Source organism: Diabrotica virgifera, chromosome 1 (assembly GCF_917563875.1).
Source record: "Diabrotica virgifera virgifera chromosome 1, PGI_DIABVI_V3a".
Taxonomy (NCBI): domain Eukaryota; kingdom Metazoa; phylum Arthropoda; class Insecta; order Coleoptera; family Chrysomelidae; genus Diabrotica; species Diabrotica virgifera.
In genome coordinates this window covers 18,183,133-18,211,088 of record NC_065443.1, presented here as the reverse complement: position 1 = coordinate 18,211,088, position 27,956 = coordinate 18,183,133, and the positions used below count along the sequence as shown (strand labels likewise).

At 33.0% G+C, this 27,956-nt stretch overlaps 1 protein-coding gene and 1 long non-coding RNA gene across 3 annotated transcripts in view; both read right to left on the bottom strand.

Moving 5' to 3' along the window:
- Window positions 1-27,956, bottom strand: part of LOC114330275 (uncharacterized) — a 106,238-nt gene that overhangs the window by 46,379 nt on the left and 31,903 nt on the right. The window contains exons 3-5 of one of the 2 annotated variants that reach the window (XM_050655193.1): window positions 27,288-27,535; window positions 15,298-15,379; window positions 1,924-4,075 (exon numbers count right to left, since the gene is read on the bottom strand). The exons of the other annotated variant lie outside the window; for it this stretch is intronic. Coding sequence (XP_050511150.1) covers window positions 3,556-4,075; window positions 15,298-15,379; window positions 27,288-27,534 — 849 coding nt within the window. The 5' untranslated portion in view covers window position 27,535 and the 3' untranslated portion in view covers window positions 1,924-3,555. Of the gene's footprint in view, window positions 1-1,923; window positions 4,076-15,297; window positions 15,380-27,287; window positions 27,536-27,956 lie in introns of those variants that run through there. 2 annotated transcript variants of the gene reach the window in all.
- Window positions 9,542-15,291, bottom strand: LOC126887543 (uncharacterized). The gene is made up of 2 exons (XR_007699112.1): window positions 11,217-15,291; window positions 9,542-10,377 (listed from the first exon to the last, which is right to left on the bottom strand). It is a non-coding gene; the product is annotated as an uncharacterized LOC126887543 (long non-coding RNA).

Below are 27,956 nucleotides of genomic sequence, written 5' to 3'. Positions count from 1 at the left end.
TTTGATATGTTTAATTAATTAAAATCAGAATCAGATTTATCCTCTTGGTCCATATAGGACTCTACGTTTAATCGGGAAAATAAATGGTTTTTAAGTAAATTTAAGTTTTCTGATGATGTATTACTAATAAAAATTTAGGCATGAGTTTAAAAAGTCATTTGAAGAAAAGGTATCAATATTTTGAAAGTTTTGCGATGCACTAGATTGCCAGGCTTGATTGGAGTTTTGTGATAAATTAGCCGAGGTTCTTGATTTGAAAGGTTCTGAACGAGAAAATGAGCTAGTGGGGGAAGAGGTTGGCTTTTCTGGTCTTAATTGCTGTGTATATGTACTCTTTTCATTTGGTTGCTTATCTTGACGTTTTTGCACGACTCTCCGTTTGTTGTCGGAGTTCAGAACCACCTGTTGAAAGGAACGTTTTACTGTAGATGATCTAAAATTGTTTGTTCTTCGTTGCGATGGTTCTATGGTGTTAGAATTATTTGTACTGGTACTTGGAGTATTTTCTAATGGGCTGCTGTTATTTTTAAAATTTGGAAAATCTCTCGGGTTATAAATAAATTTATTATTTGAGATGTATGATTTTGGAATGGCTTCACTTGTCTCAAAAAATGTCAAATTTTCATACGCCATCAGTTCTTTAATATTCTTTTGCCTTGTATATTCTGGGCAGCTCTTGTCAATAGATTTGTGAGAGTCCTTGCAGTAAAAACATTTTGTCATGCATACGTCTTCATGTTTGTTTTCCCCGCAATTAAAACATCTTTCTTTCCCTTTACAGTTTGTTTTTGTGTGGCCAAATCTAAGACAGTTATAGCATTGTGTCACTGGGGCAATATATGTGTCCACTAGTCTTGGTATGCCATAAAAAAACACAGTTTTGGGCATAAGAACGCCTCGAAATGTAAATAGTGTCGTACCTGTGGGTTCATAAGAAGTTACTCCATCTTTAATTACTCTTCTATTTAATCTTTTTATATGTAAAATTTCAATGTCATTTCCTGTATCGCAACACCGAAGAAGTTCTTTTTCATCAATATCTGTATCAATTTGTCTGACGATGCCTTTGCAGGTTACGAAGTTAAAAGGTATATATATCTTGTATCCCTGATTTAGAAGTTGAGTGTTCTTAAGTAGCATGTTAGCCGAGTGAAAATTGGCAAATTCAACTGAAACTCTATTGAGTCCTTTACTATCTATTTTTTTAACGTCATTAAGTTTGAGGTTGAATATATCTCGAGCTATTTTAATTGTATTGAATGTGCCAATTTTTATATTCGGTATATTTGTAGATTCAAGATATACTACAAAAGGTCCATGATCTTTTTCGGAGTATGTATTAACCTTTTTTTCTTCCTGAGAATTATTGTCGGAAGTCTGATTTTGATTTTTTTCGGAATTATTAGTCATTGCAATTTTAGCCGGAGAAGAAGTATCAGGATAAGGGGGGACTGAGCCCCCCTTTTCCTCACTCATTGTAAGAAAAAACCAGTCAATGAAGTATTAATAACTAGAAAGCAAAAAGAAATAAAAAGAGCAAGCAAAATAGCATAAAAGAAAGCCGCTTAAAAAAAATATAAGCAAAAATGCTCAACTTACCTATATGCAAACACTTAAGCAACAACACCGGCGGTTGTTAGCTAGGTTAAGACCCTAAACTAGTGGCAAACTTTAACTGCTGCAAAACAGAAACTGTTCACACCTCGAAAGCGTAATGTCTAGTTTGGAAATATTAAATTTTTGGAAAATATTTCTTAAATTTAAAATACGCGGTCTGACGTTTGGTATTTTATTTTGTAGTAATTCCTTTTTTTGAAAAGTTCAGTTGTCAGAAGTGACTGGAAATTACTACAAAACCAACGCACCTGCTCATATCCAATATTATTAATAGTAAACAGACATAAAAATAACATAAACCTTACGCCAATGAATAATTATTTATTTGCACCATTATAATGTAACAAAAATGAGAAAATTATTTATTGTACAAAATAAAAATATTTCGTAGAAATAAACTTCACAAAATTTTACGAGATTAGTAGACACTCACACTATTTCTAATAATTCTTCTTTTTTTAATGAAAGATTAAGTTGATTTGAGTTAATTTTAGCAGTTAATAGTGTGAGGTAGGAATTTTTGTGTTGTATGTTTCCTATTCCGAATGTGTCAAAAAAAATCTGTATAGAGCGAATGTAGTATATGTATGTTTTCTGTTTTTAGCTGATGCTGATAACTTTAAACAAATTTGTCCAAAAAAAATTAGACACAAATAATTATTACTGATTACTCTGATTCAAGTTCATTTTTACTTTCAATTGAAGGGGTTTGAAGTAAAAGGGTTTAAGTGCACTTTTCTAAAAATATGCTCGAAGTACAGATTCGTATACTTAAATGGTATTGTAAGTTGGTGGTATAATAGGTACCATTATAATACCAGTATAATACCAAATACCAAGCATATTTCGCCCTACAGTCGCCACCTATCGCCATTACATTTATTTTAATGAAAACAATTGCATTTTGCATTGGTAGAAAACGGGTTTAAGTGTTTTTGAACCATTTTACCACAAAACTATTTTTAATATTCTGTAAAAACAAGTTCAGTGGAACCTCTATAAGTCGGCCCCCGATAACCCGGAAGTCCGGCTAACCCGGACCGATTTTCATCAGACAAATATTTCAATAATAAAAATGTATGTACTATTATGTTAAAACATTTTATCTGTAGCCTCTTCTAGAATGTCTTAAAAATATCGAGTTTCATTGATAAAACTTCGCTTTCACCAGAGTATATTATTTGAGAGATAATGGGTATTTGTGTAATTTGAACTACACGATTGTAAAAATGACTCATGGCACACGGCTGCGGCGGTAGAGCGACGTTCATTATTTCGGGCTATCGCAAACAACAGGCACCTGATATTCTTTGATTTATTTCCAACTGTCTTTTAAAAAATTCTTACAATGGTCTTTTAAACAATGAAAGAGCCAATGTTCTAAAATAACATCACATCGTTCCTATTGGCACAACCGAAACTGACTGAGTTTTTTTACCTAGAAATGAACAATACTCTATATACTATACTATATACAACTATAGGTAAGGTTGATGTGTACTGTGCATATATAATATATTTCATGTTATTTTAATTATAACGGACTTTATCTATAAGTATACCGTATTTTATTAACTTTTACCATGCTCTCCGGCTAACCCGGATTTTCGATAACCCGATTAATCCGGGTTATCGAGGTTCCACTGTAGTAGTAAACGGATGTAGGTAAGTGGGCTTGAATCATTTTACCACAAAACTATTTTCAGTACTCTGTAAAAACCTCATGTTAATACAGGATTAATTTCAAGTACACTATTAGGTTTGTACCGAATTTTGAAGACTAATTATGCAAAAGTATTATGCAACGTGCCAGTTGTAGTTACACTGTGGATAATAGCTGATGCTGTTACTTACTACATCTTGCACGTCACATGATGTTTAATGACTCCCAGAATTTATAAAACTTAAACAACTTTGAAATTGATTATCTCAGAACTATCAAACTTGCACTTGAACCCTTTTACGTTTGACCCCCTCAATTTCAATAGTTTGTGGTAGAACAAGATTTTGATCAATATTAATTGATATTGTGCAATAAATATTACCATCATGGTCAACAAGATCTTTAATCATATCAAAATTTGCTACTAAATACTTTTTTCCTATGAATTTGTGGGATTCGTCTTCATTCTTGAGTTGGTAACAGGGTCCGCTCATACAAACGGCTTCTTTGTTTTTATTTTTCAAAAACGTAATTCTATAGCGAAAAGTTTTGTCCAACGATGGTTTTCCTAAACTGTACGCTGCACACCTTATTAATCCGCTTTCTTTATTAAAGTTCAAAGAGTAACGGAACAGAGTGTCGTGTATGTACACTAGGAAGTAGTAACCTTTCGATCGTTTATAATCGTCGACAAATATATTTACGTTTCGGAAAAATATATTGCCCAGATGTTCAGTTTTGGAGTGTTCTATCATTTTATATCGCAATCCTGTCCATTTGCAATCGTTATGTTTTCTAGATAAAAAAAAAGTGAATTTTAATTTATTTTTATTATATTGAAATTTTAGAAATGAAGCAGTATTAATAAATAATATTTTATATTAATTGTATTGGTTGGGAAAAATGCGTTTTAGTTTTCCGCAATTAAATGATATGATTACATATTGTTATCGCGTGTCATTGGTCAGCCGACCGCGACATTCGCGTTGTGCACCGCCCCTCCCTTTTTCTCGCAGATTGGTCGGAATCTTGGGATTCCCGACCGTCCGTTTCTTCTATTGACCGAAATCTTGGAATTTCCGGTTACAACGCGCTGAACGCTTTATAAAAACTGGTGGTTCCAAGTTTTGGTATCTCAGTCCACACAGGTTCCTCCAAGAGTCACCTGAACCATTGGTCCTGCTAGCTGGGACTCTGATCTTATCCTCATCGTGAGTGGGTCCTTCGAACAAACTAAGAAGTTGTTTTATTTGCTGCAGTTCCAGTATCCTGCTTTCTCTTTCTGCAAATTCGTAATGTTAGAAATGACTGGAAGTTGTTTTATTTGCTGCAGGTCCAGTATCCTGCTTTCTCTTTCTGCAAATTCGTAATGTTAGAAATGACTGGTTTTTTTAGAACCAGTCAATATTTTAGGTACGTTTTATATTTTAGGTTTCTGTCGTAATGTAAGAAATGGTTTTTGTCAAAACTCAGTGAAAGCCCCTTTGCCTTAGTTCTTGTTAGAATTGAAGCAGTTTATACGAAGTTTAATATCTTGAGCAAACCCTCCTCGAAAACCCGACGTTTAGGCAGGATTTTTTTCCACCCGGAACTTTCGTAATTTCCAAAATTTATGTTTAACCTCTGAGTGGCGCTTTCCTGCTATGGACGTGGATAATAATTTCAGTGCTTTTTTGGATAAGCTTGTCTGTATCTTCAATAAAGCATTTCCTTTATTGCAATTAAGCAAAAACATCGCAAACCCTGGACTACTAAAGGTATCCGAATATCTTCCAAGAATATGCGTTCTCTTCTCTATATCAGGAAATTTACTACCAACGTCTCTATCACTGAATATATCACCAAGTACAGGGCAACCTATCTTAAACTTATAAAATCAGCTGAAAAAGACTACTACCATAACCATTTGACTATCTCAAAAAGTGTTGCAAAAGAAACTTGGTCCATAATAAACGATCTTCGAAAAAAAACCCACACTGCTAAAACAATTTCCCTTCAAGACCCTGAAAATCTAAATGAATACTTTGTTAATGTGAGTAAAAATATTACATCAACTATTTTGCCACAAGAAGATCCCATTGCTTATCTCCCTAATTCAAGAAAGGTCTCGAATTAATTCTTTATAAAACCAGTCAATAAATCTGAACTGATCCAAATAATCAATAGTATCAAAAGCAAATCCTCCTGTAGTACTGATGGTCTATCGATAAAAATTGTTTCTAATCTCCCAGAAAATGTGTTAGAAGTCCTCATCTCACTAATTAATGATTCCTTTGAGAAAGGTAAATTTCCAGAGTGCCTGAAGACAGCCATCATTATTCCTCTTCATAAGGGTGGTGAAATATCTAATACCTGCAATTATAGACCTATTGCACTACTACCGGTACTCTCCAAAATTATTGAGAGACTCATAAAAGCCCGAATTATGTCCTTTCTAGTTGAAAACAACATTTTATCGCAAAATTAGTTCGGCTTTTTAAATAATAAATGCACCACTGATGCCATCTTTTCTGTACTACATGAGGTTTATCAAGCACTGAACAATAATCTTCACACTGCCACCGTTTTTTGTGACTACGCCAAAGCTTTTGATTGTGTAAATCATAACATTTTGATAAGAAAACTAAATTTCTACGGAATTCGAGGTATTTCTTTTGATTGGTTCCAATCTTACTTGGATGATAGGAAACAACTGGTTAGAGCAAATGATACAGACTCTAGTCTCAAAAACATTGTATGTGGGGTACCTCAAGGTTTAATATCGGGTCCTCTACTTTTCCTTATCTTTATTAATGACATCACTAGTTTAAAAATCGATGGAAAAGTCTTTCTTTTTGCTGATGATACCAGTATCACTTGGAGCAACTCAAATATTGCAACTCTTCATGCTACTATAACTTCTGATCTACTTACAATAAAAACCTGGTCTGACTCTAATTTACTCTCGTTTAACGTAGATAAAACAGTAGCATTGTCTTATAAAGGAGTCCTTCAACCCTTGCCTCTTAATAACAGCCAAATCAGTACCGTTGATTCTGTAAAATTTCTTGGTTTTTTTTTTAGACAGCAACCTTAAATGGTCCCACCATATCGATTTGTTAAGGAAGAAACTATCCTCAGCTTGCTATGCTATAAGATCTGTTTCGAATGAACTCAATTTAGCATCTTCCAAAATAACATATTTTTCTTTATTCGAGTCACATCTTCGTTATGGTCTTCCTTTTTGGGGTTCTGGTACAGCTGCCCAATTCGATGTTATTTTCAAATTACAAAAAAGAGCAATTAGATATCTGTTTGGCCTCAGAAGAACAACACATTGCAGAAGTTACTTCAAAGATCACAGAGTTTTAACCCTTCCATCTTTGTATATTTTAGAAACTGTTAGCTTAATTCGTAAACATCTACATGTCTTTCCACCAAGACCTAATCATGACTACTTCACGAGAAATTCTACGTTTGACGTCTATATGCCGATCCCGTCCTCTGAGTTAGTAAAGAAATCTATATTATATTCCGCAAAAAAACTTTACAACCATCTCCCTCTACAACTTAAATCTGCAGCATCTTTCCCCAAATTCCGTAAACTGACAAAAGCCTACCTATCTGAAAGAACATATTATTCAGTAGAAGATTTTCTTAATCAATAACTAAGAAATTACAGTACCCTTTGCACAAGTAGTATTTTTATTATCATGTTTTTGTCTATATTTGGGTGTCATATGCAGCAGCTTAACTTTTAAACTTATTAATTACTAGGTAGACTATGCATTTGCAATTTACTTAAATTTTGCAATTGATTACTTCTGTTTAACTTAATTATTGTTATTATTGTAAATATATTGACGATTTATGTAATCTTAGTAAATTGGATTGTTATTGTTTGGTTTTCTTGACTTTTTATAAGCTTTGTCGATAAAATTGTACAATTTTTCATGACAATAAAGCATATTTCTATTATATTCTATAATTGAGGCTTAGCTGATGACCAGTGATATCGTTTATCATCCAGTAAATGGACGAGGACCCACTAGGCCGGGGGTGAATTGAGTAGCCCCTTGCATGAAATAAGTTAGGGACCCAACTTACACGCTTACTTATTTTCCCTATTGTGAACAAAATACTGCTTTAACGTATTAAAGTACCGTGGCTCTACATAATTGAAAACCTCAAGAAAGCAGAGATCTTTAAATAAGGTTATAAATAAATAAATCTTAGAATTCGTGAGCAGTTTTAAACCACCGTACAGATACCTAAAGGTTAAGGTCTCCGAGAACTTGATTCGGATTTTGACTTTTTGCTGTCTACTTGTCATAAGAACGTTAATTAGGTTATATTATTAGTAGACCAGGGCGCATCTGTAAAAATATTAGTACATTTGGACGTTGAGAGGTGACTCAAATTTTTTTGCAGAAATTGCTTGAAAATAAATTAAATAATAATATTTGAGTTATCCTCCCTCTCAAAAAAGTCCGGAACATTGTTTAAATAATCAAAATGTCAAAAAATTAAGGAAAAATTCGACGTTTTTCTTGGTTTTTTGATTATAAATTTAAAAGTATTCATTTCCGAGAAAAGTTGTACTAACATAAAAGTTGAGTATTTAAATTTCCTACAATATAAAATTGGTTAAAAATTTAAAAAATAGTCACCCTTGTTGCAAAATAGCAATAATTGTAAAAAAAAACATACAAAAACAAGTATTGGCATTTTACGTTTTTCAACCATTCATGCTACACTTAGGACCTTCATATTTCACCCTGAAAAAATTTATGATATTTTAAAACAATGCTGTAAATTTCATTAAGATCGGTTCAATAGATTTTGCAAAATAAATTTTGCAATCCAGCCTTCGTAAAAAAAATTCATTTTTTCAAAATGTCACAGGACTGAAAATAAAGCATATAGCAAGTTGAAAATTTTTTTGCTTATAGAAGTGTACTGTACCTTTAATTTGCAATTTTGCAAAATTAAAATCGATTAACACCACGGCGTCAGGAATTTTTTTAAATAAACATTAATTATTGGTGCTACGCGCAGGACAGCGGATAGTTTGCTCTGATTGGGCATTCCAATGACCTTTGATAATGATTGATACATTTTAATTTTTATTACATTTCGATATAAATAAATAAATTTGTTTATTGCAAAATAAAAACACATACTCTATCCTTTGAAATAACACTTTTATTAGCAAAAACTTTCTTTGTTCATATATTTTAACTTAAATAATAAAAGTATATTATTTTTAAATATATGCAATTGTTTAAACAATATTTCACAAACAATAATAAAATTAGTTTGATTTTTGTGGAATTAAAATATTAAAATACAACAAAATATAGAGTAAGAAAATAATATATTAGATAAAGATTGGAAGAAATTTTGGTGGAAATCAACTTGTGTGAATCGAACACCGCTGTCCTGCGCGTAGCACCAAAAATTATTGTTTATTTAAAAAATTTTCTGACGCCGTGGTAATTAATCGATTTTAATTTTGAAAATTGCAAATGAAAGGTACAGTACACTTCTATAAGCAAAAAAAATTTCAACTTGCTATCTGCTTTATTTTCAGTCCTGTAACATTTTGAAAAAATGAATTTTTTTTGCGAAAGACGGATTGCAAAATTTATTTTGCAAAATATATTAAACCGATCTTAATGAAATTTACAGTATTGTTTTACTGTATCATAAAGTTTTTCTGGGTGAAATGTGAAGTTCCTAAGTGTAGCATAAATGGTTGAAAAACGTAGAATGCGAATACTTGTTTTTGTATGGTTTTTTCGCAATTATTGCTATTTTGCAACTAGGGTGACTATTTTTAAAATTTTTAACCAATTCTATATTGTAGGAAATTTAATTACGCAACTTTTATGTTAGTACACTTTTCTCGAAAATGAATAGTTTTAAAGTTATAGTCAAAAAACCAAGAAAAAAATCGAATTTTTCCTTCAATTTTTGACATTTTGATTATTTAAACAATGTTCCGGACCTTTTTGAGAGGGAGGATAACTCAAATATTATTATTTGATTTATTTTCAAGCAATTTCTGCAAAAACATTTGAGTCACCTCTCAACGTCCATCTCAAAACAGATGCGCCCTGGACTATAGGGAGAATAAATATATTATATTTCATCACAGTAAGTTAAACGGCCTGTATGTTTTAAAGGATTTGACAAACATGAATGTTGGGATTTTTTCAATATTAAGGAAGACTTTTCGCTGGTTTTGAATCTCGTTGGAAGCTAGGAATAACTAAGACACTTTTCACAAATAAACTTTATTACACTAACACATACTTTTGGTATTAAAGTAATAATTTATGTGGGATCGGGATCGGACACAATCCCTACTTCCCGTTTTTATATTTTTTATTCTATCAACAAAACCTTAGTAACAGTAACGAACTTTCTTTTTTTTAATATTGCGCCTTTGTGTAAACTTCGAATCAGGGCCCCCGTAACCGGGCGTGCAACGCGTGCGGCGCACGCAGGCGTAACCCCAAAGAGGCGCCAAACCGAAGGTTTGGTAAATAATAAATATTAATTTTAAATGAGATATTCATTTTTTATATACAATTTTACTTATCAAAAATCAAATATTGTGTTATTACTGAAAAAATAATCATTCCTGTCCCGAAATGTTGAACTAACTCTGTCAAAAATATATTACATTTTGTTGTTCCTTCCTAATTTTTTTCTTTGAAGTAAATTGAATCAGGGGTGGCATACCATCCAATCGATTTTATGTTGTAAACTCATACATACTCAAAATAATCAAATAAACATCAAATCACACTCCTTGACGAGTAGAAACATAAATTAACACCCATAAAACGCAACTTAACAGTTTTACTCCAACAAATAGACAACTTGATGGATCAAGCAGTTTTACTAAATGAATCTTTTACTCGAATTTATGATAATTACTCTTAAATAAACAAATACTCTATGAATTATGATGTATTTGACTTAAGTATCTTTTCCATTTTTGTTTATGCGTTTATTAGGCACACACATTATTTAGTGTTACTAGTGAACGGGTGGTTTCCTGCAGTGGAAGGTTTAACAATTTAATTTATATTGGTGTTAATAATTACCTACGACTATCATTGCAATATCCGTTGGGTTTGGTCTGCCACGATTTTAAACTTTTCGTGTTTTCGTGTAAAAAACATTAGACAATCTTTTTTATATGTTGTTATTTTAAGTGGTGTGGAGATTAAATTAATTGTGAAAATGGTAAGTATAGTAAGTCAGGGCGTGCAGTAAGTCAGTAACCGGGCGTGCAACGCGTGCGGCGCACGCAGGCGTAACCCCAAAGGGGCGCCAAACCGAAGGATTGGTAAATAATAAATATTAATTTTAAATGAGATATTCATTTTTTATATACAATTTTACTTATTTCATGAACAGCTAGAGAAATCTCAAAAATCAAATATTGTGTTATTACTGAAAAAATAATCATTCCTGTCCCGAAATGTTGAACTTACTCTGTCAAAAATATATTACATTTTGTTGTTCCTTCCTAATTTTTTTCTTTGAAGTAAATTGAATCAGGGGTGGCATACCATCCAATCGATTTTATGTTGTAAACTCATACATACTCAAAATAATCAAATAAACATCAAATCACACTCCTTGACGAGTAGAAACATAAATTAACACCCATAAAACGCAACTTAACAGTTTTACTCCAACAAATAGACAACTTGATGGATCAAGCAGTTTTACTAAATGAATCTTTTACTCGAATTTATGATAATTACTCTTAAATAAACAAATACTCTATGAATTATGATGTATTTGACTTAGGTATCTTTTCCATTCTTGTTTATGCGTTTATTAGGCACACACATTATTTAGTGTTACTGGTGAACGGGTGGTTTCCTGCAGTGGAAGGTTTAACAATTTAATTTATACTGGTGTTAATAATTACCTACGACTATTATTGCAATATCCGTTGGGTTTGGTCTGCCACGATTTTAAACTTTTCGTGTTTTCGTGTAAAAAACATTAGACAATCTTTTTTATATGTTGTTATTTTAAGTGGTGTGGAGATTAAATTAATTGTGAAAATGGTAAGTATAGTAAGTCAGGGCCCCCGTAACCGGGCGTGCAACGCGTGCGGCGCACACAGGCGTAACCCCAAAGGGGCGCCAAACCGAAGGTTTGGTAAATAATAAATATTAATTTTAAACGAGATATTCATTTTTTATATACAATTTTACTTATTTCATGAACAGCTAGAGAAATCTCAAAAATCAAATATTGTGTTATTGCGGAAAAAATAATCATTCCTGTCCCGAAATGTTGAACTAACTCTGTCAAAAATATATTACATTTTGTTGTTCCTTCCTAATTTTTTTCTTTGAAGTAAATTGAATCAGGGGTGGCATACCATCCAATCGATTTTATGTTGTAAACTCATACATACTCAAAATAATCAAATAAACATCAAATCACACTCCTTGACGAGTAGAAACATAAATTAACACCCATAAAACGCCACTTAGCAGTTTTACTCCAACAAATAGACAACTTGATGGATCAAGCAGTTTTACTAAATGAATCTTTTACTCGAATTTATGATAATTACTCTTAAATAAACAAATACTCTATGAATTATGATGTATTTGACTTAAGTATCTTTTCCATTTTTGTTTATGCGTTTATTAGGCACACACATTATTTAGTGTTACTGGTGAACGGGTGGTTTCCTGCAGTGGAAGGTTTAACAATTTAATTTATATTGGTGTTAATAATTACCTACGACTATTATTGCAATATCCGTTGGGTTTGGTCTGCCACGAATTTAAACTTTTCGTGTTTTCGTGTAAAAAACATTAGACAATCTTTTTTATATGTTGTTATTTTAAGTGGTGTGGAGATTAAATTAATTGTGAAAATGGTAAGTATAGTTGATTCGCTAATCTGAGACACAACTGTCTACACTACAATCACAATAAAGATGCAATAGAAATAAACAAGCACGAGGGGTACTCCTAAATGATGATTTGGGAGTGCTCCTCGAACATTCAACGTGTCTTGGTTTGTTGAGTTCTATATAGTGCATTTTTATTGTGATTGTAGTGTAGACAGTTGTGTCTAAGATTAGGGAATCGACTATATCATAATCATTGCATAGAATAATTATAATTCATTTTAAATAGTTACAATCGGGTTTCCTCTAATAAAATCCACAATATACAATTTATTTTGAAAAAAAAAGAAAATAATTAAGACATTGTGTCTGCGTAACTTGAAACCATATAGAAAACTTTTTTATTATTAATTTTACGGAAAAAATGCATTCTTCATAAAATGCTTTGCATAGTCTAAAAACTAAAATGCAACCAAATATAAAATTGTGTCAATCTTATGAGTATCAAAAATATGAATTTCGATCAAGAGTACCTTATATTTCACAATATCGAAAATTATTATTATGAAAAGTTGTTTGGAATTAATTAAAAACTATGTTTTAATATGCAATTACATCCTTTTAATTGAAATTTTTTTTTCTCAAATTACAGATACCCAACGCCCTTTTCATTTATTACGAATAATGCGATAACTCTTTTATTCCCAGCCAACCAAATAATGTTTACAAAACGTTGAAAAGGCGTTATAATTATCACCAAACCACGTCAGTTGGGCACGTTTTTTCGACGTAGAAAGTCACGTGAATATGTACCACCATAACTGACGTCATTTTTATCACGTTGTAAATACGTGATATAAAAACGTAGTTTTTATGTCGTTTTTTTAGATTATTTTTCATTTTATGGTTTTAAAAATACACAATAATATCTAATTATTCCTATGGGATTTGTTGGTATTGCAATTTTTTATTTAACTGTTTTAAATTTAGCTTATGGGCTAAAAAAAAGTAAAACCAAATGGGAGACTTTATATTATATAAAATGATATAGGTAGAGAGAATTTTCACTTTATATATACCTAGGTATACTTACTGTGTCAAAACTGAAACAACATATAAGCTAATAAATAATTTATTAACAAATTAATTTAATTAAACTCGATAACACAATCAGTTCAAAAAAAAAAACAAAACACATAACCTCAAACCGTTTTCAAGAAGAACAACACTATTGCATTAAACTAACTCACTTGAGAAAAACGAATAAGAATCTCTTAATTTACACGTTTCTTTAACTAATGGTAGGGGAGCAAAGTATGCTAAATGTGTAGTTACTCGAGCGCTTTGGGGACCTATTGGGTTGTGAAGAGTAGGTCCTAAAATAAAAAAAAATTAAGTAAAGTTTTCCATTTTAGTGGGCGCTTGCCATTTTTTAATTTAATTTTCCATTTCCAACAATCGTTTTTTCCGATTATAACGCCATCTTTCCATAATTCGAAAAAATGTTTCGAATAAAAGTTACTTATTTTTACGTAAGGAATCCAAATCTGCAATAAAAAATGAGGGCTCCTATTTAAGATTTTAAAGTATCCCCCCACCCCACATCCATGGGGGGTCGTGATTGGTGCCATTCGATAGATTTTTTAAAAATATTGGGTGAGTGTATTTTAGAGTTTTTCGATTTGATGTTCATTTCGCGAAATATCGCGGGATTCGCATTTAAAATATTAAATTTACCCCCCACCCCTCTCCGTGGAAAGTCGTGTTTGGTATCATTCGATAGATTTTTAAAAAATATTGGGCACTTATTTTTTAGTATTTTGATCTGTCATTCATTTCGCGAAATATTCGCTTTTTTCTTGTAAAATTTTGGGACTCACCCATTTCCTTACGCCCGTCTCAAATCGTCAGATTTCTGAAATATACGCTCTTTTGCATATATACCTAACTTACCTTATCTTAATCTGACAATTTCGAGTATTTTTAAGGATAGATTTTTTTTTCGGGTCCCCCTTAACGAACTCCCCTGTGTTAAGGGCCAATATATGGTAGACGTACATCTGCAGATTACCAGGTTTCTCCCATATGCTAATCTGACGCGCTCGAGTAACTACAAAAATCCCCGCTTGGGCTCCCCTACCATAAATATCTAAATGAAGTCTTATTTTAGCATACAAAGCACGTAAACAATAAATGAAAAATTTGTCAATATACAAAACATTATAAGCATTAACTTTGGTTGCCTGCGGGTTGTTATTGATTAATTAATGAATAATAATAAAAAAGTTATCACATTATTTGTAATAACTGAAAGGGCTAATTATTAATAATAAAAGACTTATCACATTATTTCTAATAAATGAAAAGGCCGTTGTTGAAAAGTACAATTAATGTACGATAAAAAGTTCTTTCTAAAAAGATTTGCATGGTCTAAGATCAACCATCAAATCCTATCAAATTGTTTTAATTTTATATGAGATATACTTATATGTAAAAAATATGAGTTTTGATCAAAAGTAAAGTGCCTTTCGAGATCACAATATGTTTCAATTAGAAGGATGTAATTGCATATAGAAACATAGTTTTTAATACTGAACAACTTTTCATAATTATCTTTAAAATATTTTATACTATTACCAGTACGCGCGCCAATGGTGAATATAAAATTCTTAATTGTGTGTCAAAATATGTGCACCAACTATGTCTTAAAACCCACCAAATTTCATTTGCACAACTCAACCGGTTTTAGAGCAATAAATAAATCGTCAGTTTGTAAGAAAAAATTTAACACCCCGTATCCCGGAAACAAATGAAAATCGGATAACAACATATGAGTTAGTTTTGATTATTTTTACGTATATTATACAATCTTAAAGTTTAGATTTAAAGGGCGCTAAAATATGTCCCGCACGCGGGCGCCAATCAGCCTTGCGGGGGCCCTGCTTCGAATCATAGAACATAAAACATAGAAAAACTTTGTAACTTGTACACAAGGTGCAAACCACTAAACAAAATATTTAAATCAAATATAGTTTTACTAAATATTAGCGTTGGAAATTTATTTCTCCAACAATGAATATATTTTACTTCGTATTAATATATGTTAAATCAAATATCTGAAAAAGTGTCTACTAACCTCAGTGGGCATAAAACTGTCGAAAATTCGCAATATTCCTGATGGACTGTCAGTGTGTCACACTTTTCACTGTAACTACATCCTAAAAATAATAAAATTAATGGTTCTGAACTGTTTTCTTGTGGCATGTTAAAATTAATATGTTTATGGAATTGGTCCACAATTTTTGGTGTAATGACAATTGCATTTCTTAAATAAAAATTCTTTGACGTTTCGATTTCCATTCAGGCAGTCGTCCTCAGAAACTTAAGAAAAGGAAATTAGGTCTGAAAATTCTGGTAAAATCCTCTCAACCTGATCTTCCTTAAAAATGAAATTTTAGCCTCCTTAAGGCACCTTTAGCACCCTAGAACGACAAATGCATATGACCTCATATAATGTTAGAACTCTTATATCGGACCAGAAGATGATGGAACTGGAGGAAGAACTGAAAACAATAAAATGGGACATCATCGGCCTCAGTGAAATCAGACGAAGAGGAGAAGCGCAAATTACCCTTAAATCGGGGCACTTATTTCATTTTAGAGGAGAAGAAGACACTTCAAATGGTGGAGTAGGATTCATTATACATAGAATGCACGCCCAAAATATAAATAAAATTAACAGCATAAGTCCTAGGATTGTGTACCTCATCTTCAAATTAAATGCAAGATATAACCTTAAGATAATCCAGACATAATATGCTCCAACGACTAGCCACTCGGATGAAGAAACTGAAATATTTTATGACGACCTACAAACAGCATTACATACTACACCAGCATACTACACAATAGTTATGGGCGACTTTAACGCGAAAATGGGCTTTAAACAAGATGATGCAGAAGTAGCAATGGGCAAGTATGGCTACGGCGAAAGAAATGAACGAGGGCAAAGACTGCTTAACTTCTTACACCAGGAAAATTTATCCGTGATGAACTCTTTTTTCGATAAAAAGCCTCAGCGTAAATGGACATGGATAAGCCCAGACGGCAGTGTCAAAAATGAGATAGATTTTATCATAACGAACAGAAAAGAAATAATTAAAGATATTGAAGTACTTAACAAATTTTCGATAGGAAGCGACCACAGATTAATCCGAGCAAGGATACAATTAGATGTCAACTTGGAAAGAACAAAGATGATCTTCAAAACACGAAAGAAGAAATGGATTCCCCCAGAAAACAACTACCTCTATGAAGATATACTAACCAGACGTATACAAGACTTAGAAAATGAAATAGAAGACATCGAACTAGCAAATAATCTCATAACGGAGGCACTTAAACAAACCGAAAGGGAGTGCTGCCCGACGGTCGTGACCCATAAAGAAAAATTAAGCCAAAATACCAAAGAGTTAATAAGTAAAAGAAGACAACTGACGGAAAAATACGACTCCAACTACACAACACTGAAGAAATTAAATAAAGATATCCACCGGTCAATCCGAAAAGACATATGAGAAAACAATACAAGAGAAATAACTCAAATAATTCAAGAAAACAACAGTTTAAAAGTTTTGCGGCGAAATACGAATAACATTGGCAACAAAAATATGTACAGAATAAGAAATAAAGACAACAGCATTGCTACGGATAGAGCCTAAATCCTTAAGGTTGTCGAATCGTGATATCGCGAAATGTATGAGAGCACCAACGCAAGGCAAGATCAGCTCCTGTCCAAAATCACAAACCAGGGATCAGAATTAATGCCAGAAGTAACACCATACGAAGTTAAAAAGACACTTTCAGAACTGAAAAATAATAAATCCTCTGGCGATGACGGAGTAGTGATCGAGGCAATCAAACAAGGTGGAAATAAAATTATCCAGGTTTTGGCCAAACTTTTCACCGAATGCATTTACCAAGGAAAAACGCCTTCTCAATGGAACAATGCAGTCATTGTTTTATTGCACAAGAAAGGTGACATAACAGATTTATAAAACTACCGTCCTATCAGTCTGCTATCACACATATATAAACTTTTCACAAAAATTATCAAAAAGAGACTGGAGGCTAAGTTAGACTTCTATCAGCCTAGAGAACAAGCTGGCTTCAGATCCGGATACAGCACTAACGACCACTTACTGGTAATAAAAAACTTGATTGAGAAGTCTGCGGAATACAACAAACCATTGGCACTGATATTCGTGGACTACGAGAAAGCGTTCGATACCATAAACCAGCAGAAAATGTTAAAATCATTGACAGAATGCCGAATAGATTATCGCTATACTAACATGATAAAATATATCTACCACAACGCAACGGCTAGCGTAAGACTATCTGATCAACAAACAAATAAATTCTGTATACAGCGAGGAGTACGGCAAGGAGACACCATCTCACCAAAGCTGTTCACAACCCTTTTGGAACACAGTTTTAAGAAGGCAGATCTGAATGAATATGGTATCAACATAAATGGAGAGAAGCTCAGTCATTTGAGATTCGCAGATGACATCGTCCTTATAGCCGATCGTATGGATGATGCAATAATAATGTTGAACAAATTATATCACGCTTCCTTAGAGGTCGGACTAAAGATTAACATCAACAAGACGCAAATAATGACTAATCTGGTGCTAAATCGTAATATTGTTCTTGATGGAATGAATATTGAGCAGACTGCATCTTATAAGTACTTGGGACATGAAATTCGATTGGGAAGAGACAACCAGACGTGCGAGCTCCCACGTCGCATAGGATTAGCCTGGGCAGCGTTTGGTAAACTGAGCTATGCATTTAAATCGGACTTACCCATATGCCTGAAAAGTAAAATCTTTGACCAGTGTGTATTGCCTGTACTCACTTATGGAGCGGAAACATTAACACTCACAAAAAAGGTAGTGAACAAGATTCGCATAACTCAAAGGGCTATGGAGCGCCAGATGTTGGGTGTCTCCCTGAGGGACCGAATCCCAAACGAAGAAATACGTCGTAGAACAAAAACGGCGGACGCCGTCGAAAGAATCGCGTCGCTTAAGTGGAATTGGGCAGGACACGTCGCCAGATTGTCAGACAACCGATGGACAAAACGTATTGTCAAGTGAAGGCCACGAGAAGAAGCACTACGGAGCAGAGGACGACCACCAACCAGATGGGCTGACGATCTGAAACGTATTGTCGGCAACTGGATGCAAGCCGCACAAAACAGAGAAAGATGGAAAGAGCTGAGGGAGACCTATGTCCAGCAGTGGACGCGTACGGGTTGATGATGATGAAGGCACCTACTAATATGTGGTTGAAAAAACATTGTTTGAAATGAGGTTACCAGGAAGTATCAAATTCTGACCAACTAGATGGTCCGACCAAATTAAGAATTCAGATGGAAACTCATTCTGCGAAGCTCTTAGAGCGGTTGAAGATAGAGACCAATGGAGAAACATTGTTAGGAATATTGAAAGAAATCACGATCCTTAGCAATGATGAAAAGACAAGAGATAGAGAGAGAAGTAATAATAGGGATAAATATATAGCTGTAATGTCATACATATTTTTTACATAAATTAATCATAATTTTCATTTATAAACCAAAAAAAATTTTGTATGGTTTGTTCAACAGTAAATGGTTGAGTTCAATTAGTGCGGTCGTAAATATTATTAAATTGATCTGACCTGGCCCATTGTTAAGACCCATCCGAAGCGATAAGCTACCGAGGTAGACAGAGTTGGTATTTTGCAATTAACACTGACTAGACGGTACTCCCATAATAAAGCCTGAAATAAATTTTACCTGAAACCGGGCCTTTTATACTATTATCGGTTAATCCAGGATGTTTATAGTGGTAACCAATTGAATTAAACCATTTACTGTTAAACATACCATACTTTATTTTATTTTTTTTTAATTTGCTTAAAAAAATATTGTTGAAACAATTGCATATTATGTTTTTTTTTATATACTGCATTTTTACAATCTACTCTAAACACAAAGTAATAAGTAAATAGTCTGTAAGTAAATTAACGTGAATTAGGTACCATCCAGTGACGGTTCTCTAAGTATTATTCTTTATTGTGGTAGGTCGTCTGGCCATATTCTCTTTAGTCTTCTTTCAGCAAGTGGTTGGGTGAATAAATTATTTATCAAGTCGTTGGTGTGGTCAGTGGTGCGATTTTGATATTTTATTGAACGATTTTTTATTAAGTCCTTGATTAGTGGGATGTCTAGATCATTGTGGAGTGTCTGGTTGGATACATACCATGGAGCTTTACTTATCATACGGAGAATTTTGGATTGGAATGTTTGGAGTATCTTCGTATTTAAAGGTTTACTGCAGCCCCATAGTTCTATTCCGTAAGACCAAACTGGTATAAGTATAGCTTTGTACAGAAGCAGTTTATTTTCAAGAGATAACTGAGACTTCTTGTTAAATAGCCAGTTCATATTTTTTAGTTTAAGATTTAATTGTTTACGTTTAATTTTAATGTGCGTTTTCCATATGAGTTTTTCATCCAGATGCAATCCCAAGTATTTGACAACTGGCTTGATGGGAATCGGAGTATTATTTATAGAAACTTGGGGACATGTAGATTTTCTGGTTGTAAAAGTAATTTGTACTGATTTGCTGGCATTAACATTTATTTTCCATCGCTTGAGCCAGTTTTGTAATTGGTCTAAATGATTTTGAACTTTTTGTGATGCTACATTAGGGTCGACATCCACTGCTAAGATTCCCGTATCATCGGCAAAAGTAGCTAATAAGGTATCATTTCTGGTTGGAACGTCGGCTGTAAATATCAGATACAGAAATGGGCCGAGAACGCTACCCTGTGGTACGCCAGATTGGATGATGTGGTAATTTGAGAAGTTGTCTTCAATTTTGACTTGGAAATATCGGTCAGTCAGATACGATTTTAGAATAAAGTATAGTTGGTCTGTCATGTGTAATTTTAGTTTATAGAGGAGACCTTGATGCCATACTCTATCAAATGCCTGTTGTATATCGAGAAACACTCCAGCGCAAAACTTTTTTTCTTCAAGAGTTGTTTTAATTATATTTACTATTCTGTGGCATTGTTGTATGGTTGAGTGTTCACGTCTAAATCCGAATTGGTGTTGTGGTATAATTTCGTTTATGGGGACAACTTGCTCGATTTTATGTAATAGTAGCCGTTCTAATACTTTCGACATTATTGGGAGTAGGCTTATCGGGCGATATGAATTTGCTTGTGTTGCGGGTTTACCAGGTTTCGGAATCATAGTAACTTGAGCTAATTTCCATTGTATTGGAAAATAGCGAAGACGTAGTATGCTGTTGTATATTACTGTTAATAACACCACTGCTTTTCTCGGTAGCTTCTGAAGTAATTCTCCTGTTATCAAATCATAGCCAGGAGCTTTCTGAGGATTTAGCATTTTTATTTGTTGTCGAACCTCTGTCGGAGTAAATGTTGTCAGAGGAAGAGATAGTTGACATGGAGTTTCGAGGTACTTTTTTATATCGTCATCTTCATCATCATTGTTTTCTGGTGCTGAGAATACAGTTGCAAGATGCTCTGCGAATACGGTGGTTTTTTCTTCATTTGTGCGGGCCCAGGTCATATCTGTTTTTCTTAAAGGTGAATTTGTTATTGTCGGCCGTTTAAATTTTTTTGTAGCTTTCCATATAGAGTGGTCTTCACGTGAGAGGTTCGAAACATAAAACTGGAAGGAGTCGTTTTTTTCCTCATGTAGTGCTCTATTTAGTCTATGACTTATCCTATTAAGGTACGTTTTATTTAATGGATTTCTCGTTTGTTGCCATATGCGTCGAGCTCTTCTCTTTTCTGCTACAAGTTATCTTATATGGAGGGGAATATTATGGTTTTCTTGCACACTTTTTTTATGCTGCTGTGTTGCTTCCCACCCTGCTGTTTGTAAAACTGTTGTTAAATAGTCTACTGCTTCCTCTACCTCTTGGTTTTCTTTTATGCTAAAATCTAGTCTAATATTTGTATTTACAGAATTTTCGAAAATATCCCAGTTTGTTTCTTTAGTTGTCAGTTTGGGTGGTATTCTTCTCCATATTATGTGTGTGCTTAAAGTTATTATTATTGTGCTGTGGTCTGATGTTAAATCGAAGTTTGGCTCTATTGCACTATGGATGTCAGATATCCCTTTTGTTACAGCAAAATCTACCAAATCTGGGATTTTGTTGGGGTCCGTAGGCCAGTATGTGGGTTCTCCTGTTGATAAATATCTTAAGTTATTTTGTTGAATAGTATTCATTAATGCTCGACCTTTAGGTGTGATTAATCTGGAACCCCATGTGGTGTGTTTGGCTTTCCAGTCTCCTGCTACTATGAAGTTGGATCCAAGAGTTTGTATAAAATCATGATACTCTTCGCTTGAAATGGGATGTCTAGGTGGGCTGTAGATAGATGCTACACTAAGAGAGGTATTTGTTTCGAGTTTAATGATGGCTGCTTGGATTTTTTCCGTGATGTAAGGTTGGACTGCATAGTGTTTAATTTTTATGCATGTGCTCCTCCGTCTGGATGGTTTGCGTAGTACACAGTATAGTAAGGTATCTTAGTAACCGTTCTTTCTGTGGCATGGCTTTCAGATATTAAGAGAATGTCTATATTATTCATTTTTAAAAATAGTGATATTTCTAGTATGTGGTTTGAAATGCCATTAGCATTCCACGACGCAATTCGTAACGACTTTGTCATTATTTTGTTACTTTGTTAATGACTGTGGTTAACATGGTTAAAATCATGCTATTTTGGTTTAAGAGTTGAGAGAACATATTTTTGAATTCGTTTAAATTAATTCGTTTAATATTATGTTTAAAAAATATTAATGTACTTTTATTTTCTAAATTCTAAATTAAAAAATATGAACAAAGAAAATTTTTTATAAAAAAAAACTAATATATTTCAAAGGACAGAGTATGAGTTTTTATTTTGCAATAAACACATTTATTTATTTATATCGAAATATCGTACTAAAAATTAAAATTTATTAACGCGTTATTTGTTATTTTCGCTTCGGGTTACATCGGTTTAAAAAAATGATAAAAATCGCTTCACTAGAACCCAAGAGAATGCAACTTTTTTAATTTTTCCATTTTGAAAATTAAATTTCATTCTTTTTTCTCATCCCAATAATTATAGTCTAAGAGCTGGGAGCGAGTTTTGTGCGTGATAAGTAATATGAAAAAACTATACGGAGATATGTTGAATTAGTTGTGTACATGACTTTCACCATCGGCCGGAAACCAGAGTTGGGGCCGAGGGTAGTTATAAGGGGTCAAAGTTGCGGATTTTATTATTTTTTTTATGAGGCTCATGATCGAGATAGTGCACCAAAATTTGGAAATAAGTAGGTCATGACGTACCTAAGTGAAATCTCTAGGGGCTCAACGCTGCGTGGCCGACAAAGGCCTGGGGGTAGGGGTGAATATAAAAAAATAACGGGTTTTTTGCGACGTTCGTGATTGAGATAGTGCACCAAAATTTGGGTATAAGTAGACCATGACATAAATAATTAAAATCCCCAGAGCCGGAAACCAGAGTGGGGAAGGAAGGTAGTTATAAGGGGTCAAAGTTCCGTTTTTTATTATTTTTTTTTGTGACGCTCATGATCGAGATAGCTCGCCAAAATTTGGGAATAAGTAAATCATGACGTAACTAAGTAGAATCTCCAGGAGTGGAATGCTGCGTGGTCGACAAAGGGGTGGGGCAGGGGTGAATATAAAAAAATGTAAGGGGTTTTTGGTGACGTTCGTGATTGAGATAGTGCACCAAAATATGGAAATAAGTAGACCATGACATAACTAAGTAATATCCCCAGAGACGGAAACCAGAGTGGCGGACGAGGGTAGTTATAAGGGATAAAAGTCGCGGTTCTTATTATTTTTTTTTGTGGCGCTCATGATGGAGATAGTGCACCAAAATTCGGGAGTAAGTAGGTTATGACGTAGCTAAGTAAAATCTTCAGGGGCGGAACGCTGCTTGGGGTACAAAGGGGTGGTAGGCAGGGGTGAGTATAAAAATATATGGGGGATTTTTTGCCGTTCGTGATCGAGATAGTTCACCAAAATTTGGGAATAAGTAGATCATGACATTACTAAGTAAAATCTCCATGGGCGGAACGTTGCGTGGGGGACAAATGTTGTGCCGGGTCACAAAAAAAATAATACACACTGTGACTTTGACCCCTTAAAACTACCCTCATCCCCAACTCTGGTTTCCGGCTCTGGGGATTTTACTTAGCTAAGTCATGGTCTACTTATTCCCAAATTTTGGTGCACTATCTCGATCATGAGCGTCACAAAAAAAATAATAAAAACGGCGATTTTGACCCCTTATAACTACCCTCATGCCCAACTCTGGTTTCCGGCTCTGAGGATTTTACTTAGTTATGTCTTGGTCTACTTATTCCCAAATTATGGTGCACTCTGTCAATCACGAACGTCGCAAAAAACTCTTTATATTTTTTATATTCTCCCCTACCCTCACCCCTTTGTCGGCCACGCAGCGTTCCGCCCCTAGAGATTTTACTTAGTTACGTCATGACCTACTTATTCCCAAATTTTGGTGCACTATCTCGATCATAAGCGTCATAAAAAAAATAATAAATTCCGCGGCTTTGACTCCTTATAACTACCTTCGGCCCCACCTCTGGTTTCCGGCCGTTGGTGAAAGTGATGTACACAACCAATTCAACATATCCCCGTATAGTTTTTCCATATTACTTATCACGCACAAAATCCGCTTCTATCTCTCCGACTATTAGTATTTTTTACTGATCCGGACTATTAATAATTTTTTAAGGCGTTTGTGATTTTCAAATATTTTCAACTTGCTATCAGCTTGATTTTCAGTCCTGCAAAATTTTGAAAAAATGCGTTTTTTTAAGCTAGATTGCAAAATTATTTTGCAAAATCTACTGAACCGATCCTAATAAAATTTACACTTACATTATTGTTTTACTATATATCACAAAGTTAGTCTGGATGAAATATGAAGGTCCTATTTGTAGCACAAACGATGGAAGAAAGTAAAATGCAAATACTTGTTTTTTATTGTTTTTTTTTTCGCAAATATTGTTATTTTGCAACAAGGGTGACAATTTTTAAAATTGTTAACCAATCCTGTTTTTCAACTATGCAACTTTAAAGTTAGTGCAAATTTTCTCAGAAATGAATAATTTTTAAGTTAGAATCAAAAAACGAAGAAAAACTTCGAATTTTTTCTTCAATTTTTCACATTTTGATTATTTAAATAATGTTTCGGACCTTTTTGACTGGGAGGCTAATTCAATTATTATTATATGAGTTATTTGAAAGCAATTTCTGCTACGTGTGCACCAAAATTGGTCACATTTCTTAATAGTTTCATCTTCTAAGTCGAGGTCATCTGCAGTATTTTCTCCTCCTACGCAAAGATATTGTGTTTTTTGGACATTTGCTTCGAGGCCCCATTTTTTGTACTCTTTCATTAGTTTTCTAGCCATATACTCCAGGTCTTCTTTGTCTTGGGCAATAACTACCTGGTCATCTGCATAGTGCAACGTATATAACGTTTCATCCCCAATAGATAGCCCCATCCCTTTACACTTCTTCGTCCAGTGCCTGAGTGCTTCATCGATATATATGTTGAACAGTATGGGAGATAAACAACCTTGCTTCGGTCCTTTTGTTACCTGAAAACCATTAGACACCTCTTTTCCTATTTTAACTTTTTATTTATAAAAATCCAAAAACAAAACACTTTTATTCAAAGTATTGTTTTTTTTTTTTTAGTTTTATAAAAAATATACAGGGTGTTTCAATGGGAAAGTAACATACGTTAACTGCAGAAAGAGGAAACTTAGGCGGTCTCAAAAATATCATACTTAATGGGTCTTACTCCATTAATAACAAAGATACTGAGTGTTTTATCTATTTTGCCATTTTTTTAATTGGTTCATAACTTTTTAACCACACTGTATATTTATTTTATATTTGGCACGCAAATATCGTTTAAGGTGTACAATAAATTATATTATTTACAATTGTAAAAAATCCAGGACCGGATTAAAAAAAATGGAAAAATATTCCAACCCAAAAACAACACCTTGTACATTAAATTTTTTTAAAATGGATTTTTCAGTTGAAAAGAGGATGAAAAACTAAATTTAGGGGTGTACTTTGAATTTTTGGCAAAATGATTTTTCTGGTCAAATTTTGAATTTAAATTCTGAAATTATGTGAATTTCGAGAGCTCTAAGTAGAAAAAATTTAAATACAGCTTACAACTTGTCAACCGCACTGTATATTCATTTTATATTTAACACGCGAATATTCTTTTAGGTGTCCAATCAATTAACTTATTTACAAATAAAAAAAATCCAGGTCCGGATTAAAAAAATATTGTATAAATGTTCCGACACAAAAAACACCCTGTATATTAAATTTTTTTAAAATGGATTTTGCATTTGAAAAGCGGCTGAAAAACAAAATTTAATGGTATACTTTGAATTTTCGGCAAAATAATTTTTCTGGTAAAATTTTGAATTTGAATTCTGAAATTATGTGAATTGCGAAGCTCAAAGTAAAAAATTGATTAAAAAATTAAACTATGATTTAATTTTAATTAATACCATTATTTAATCTAAATTGGTAAAATATTAACATTTTGACACATAACAATAATTTTTGATGGTGGTAATTTTGAATAAGTACTTTAGTTTTGAACAGTTATGCTGCACATTTTCTCTGTTTTGTTATAATTTTTAGATACTTTGTTGATTAAAGTTATGTATTCTTTATTGACTCTTTATTATTTATTCATTATTTAAAGATGAATATTCGCCATAAACTATTTGTCACAGATAATAAAAAAACACTGAAATGTTTTAACATTTTAGCAATTTAGATTAAATAATGGTATTAATTAAAATTAAGTCGCATTTTAATCTTTTCTACTTAGAGCTCTCGCAATTGACATAATTTCAGAATTCAAATTCAAAATTTTATCAGAAAAATCATTTTGCCGAAAATTCGAAGTATACCACTAAATTTAGTTTTTCATCCTCTTTTCAAATGCAAAATCCATTTTAAAAAAATTTAATATACAGGGTGTTTTTTTGGGTCGGAACATTTTTAAAATATTTTTTAATCCAGACCTGGATTTTTTATAATTGTAAATAAAATAATTGATTGGACACCTAAAAAATATAAAATAAATATACAGTGCGGCTAACAAGTGGTAAGTTGTATTTAATTGTTTTTTCTACTTAGAGCTCTCGCAATTCACATACATAATTTCAGAATTCAAATTCAAAATTTGACCAGAAAAATCATTTTGCCGAAAATTCAACGTATACCACTAAATTTAGTTTTTCATCCTCTTTTCAACTAAAAAATCCGTTTTAAAAAAGTTTAATATACAGGGTGTTTTTTGGGGTCGGAACATTTTTACAATATTTTTTAATCCAGACCTGGATTTTTTATAATTGTAAATAAAATAATTTATTGGACACCTAAAAGAATATTCGCGTGTTAAATATAAAATAAATATACAGTGCGGTTAACAAGTTGTAAGTTGTATTTAATTTTTTTTCTACTTAGAGCTCTCGCAATTCACATAATTTCAGAATTCAAATTCAAAATTTGACCAGAAAAATCATTTTGCCGAAAATTCAAAGTACACCACTAAATTTAGTTTTTCATCCTATTTTCAGCTAAAAAATTCGTTTTAAAACAATTTAATGTACAGGGTGTTGTTTTTGGGTCGGAATATTTTTCTAATATTTTTTAATCCGGGCCTGGAGTTTTTACATTTGTAAATAAATTTATTTATTGCACACCTTAAAGAATATTTGCGTGCCAAATATAAAATAAATATACGGTGTGGTTAAAAAGTTATGAACCAAACAAGAAAATGGCAAAATAGATAAAACACCCAGTATCTCTGTTATTAATGGAGTAAGACCCATTAAGTATGGTATTTTTGAGACCGCCTAAGTGTCCTCTTTCTACAGTTAACGTATGTTACTTTCCCAATGAAACACCCTGTATACAAAGTACCTGATATACTTACCCTCGTCAACATATTTGCATGGAAATGCGAGAGAATCATGTATTTGCTCCAAAAGGATGCATCGGTTAGGGCTCTTCTCAGCTCTACATAAAGCACAGTTCTCAATGTTTTCAAAACAGGAAGTGCAATAGCTATGTCCAGACACACATTGTCTTATTGGAGGATGCATGTATTTAAAGCAAACAGGGCACTCGAATTTGCTAATAAGGCTTTTTTGAAAGGTCTCCAAAGTTTCGTTATCTGCCATGCTGAAATCGTTTAATAATTTAGAGGTACATATCTGGTGGTTAAAAGTATTTTTATAATTATATATCGTTAAATTAGACATGCCAAACAAAAAGTTGCCATTTTCCTTCATTTTCGTATAAAGTATACAGGGTGTAACAAAAATGCAGGTCATAAATTAAATCACATATTCTAGGACCAAAAATAATTCGATTGAACCTAACTTACCTTAGTACAAATGAGCACATAAAAAAAGTTACAGCCCTTTGAAATTATAAAATGAAAATCGATTTTTTTCAATATATCGAAAACTATTAGAGATTTTTTATCGAAAATGGACATGTGGCATTCTTATGATAATAACATCTTTAAAAAAATTATAGTGAAATTTGTGCACCCCATAAAAATTTTATGGGGGTTTTGTTCACTTAAACCCCCCAACCT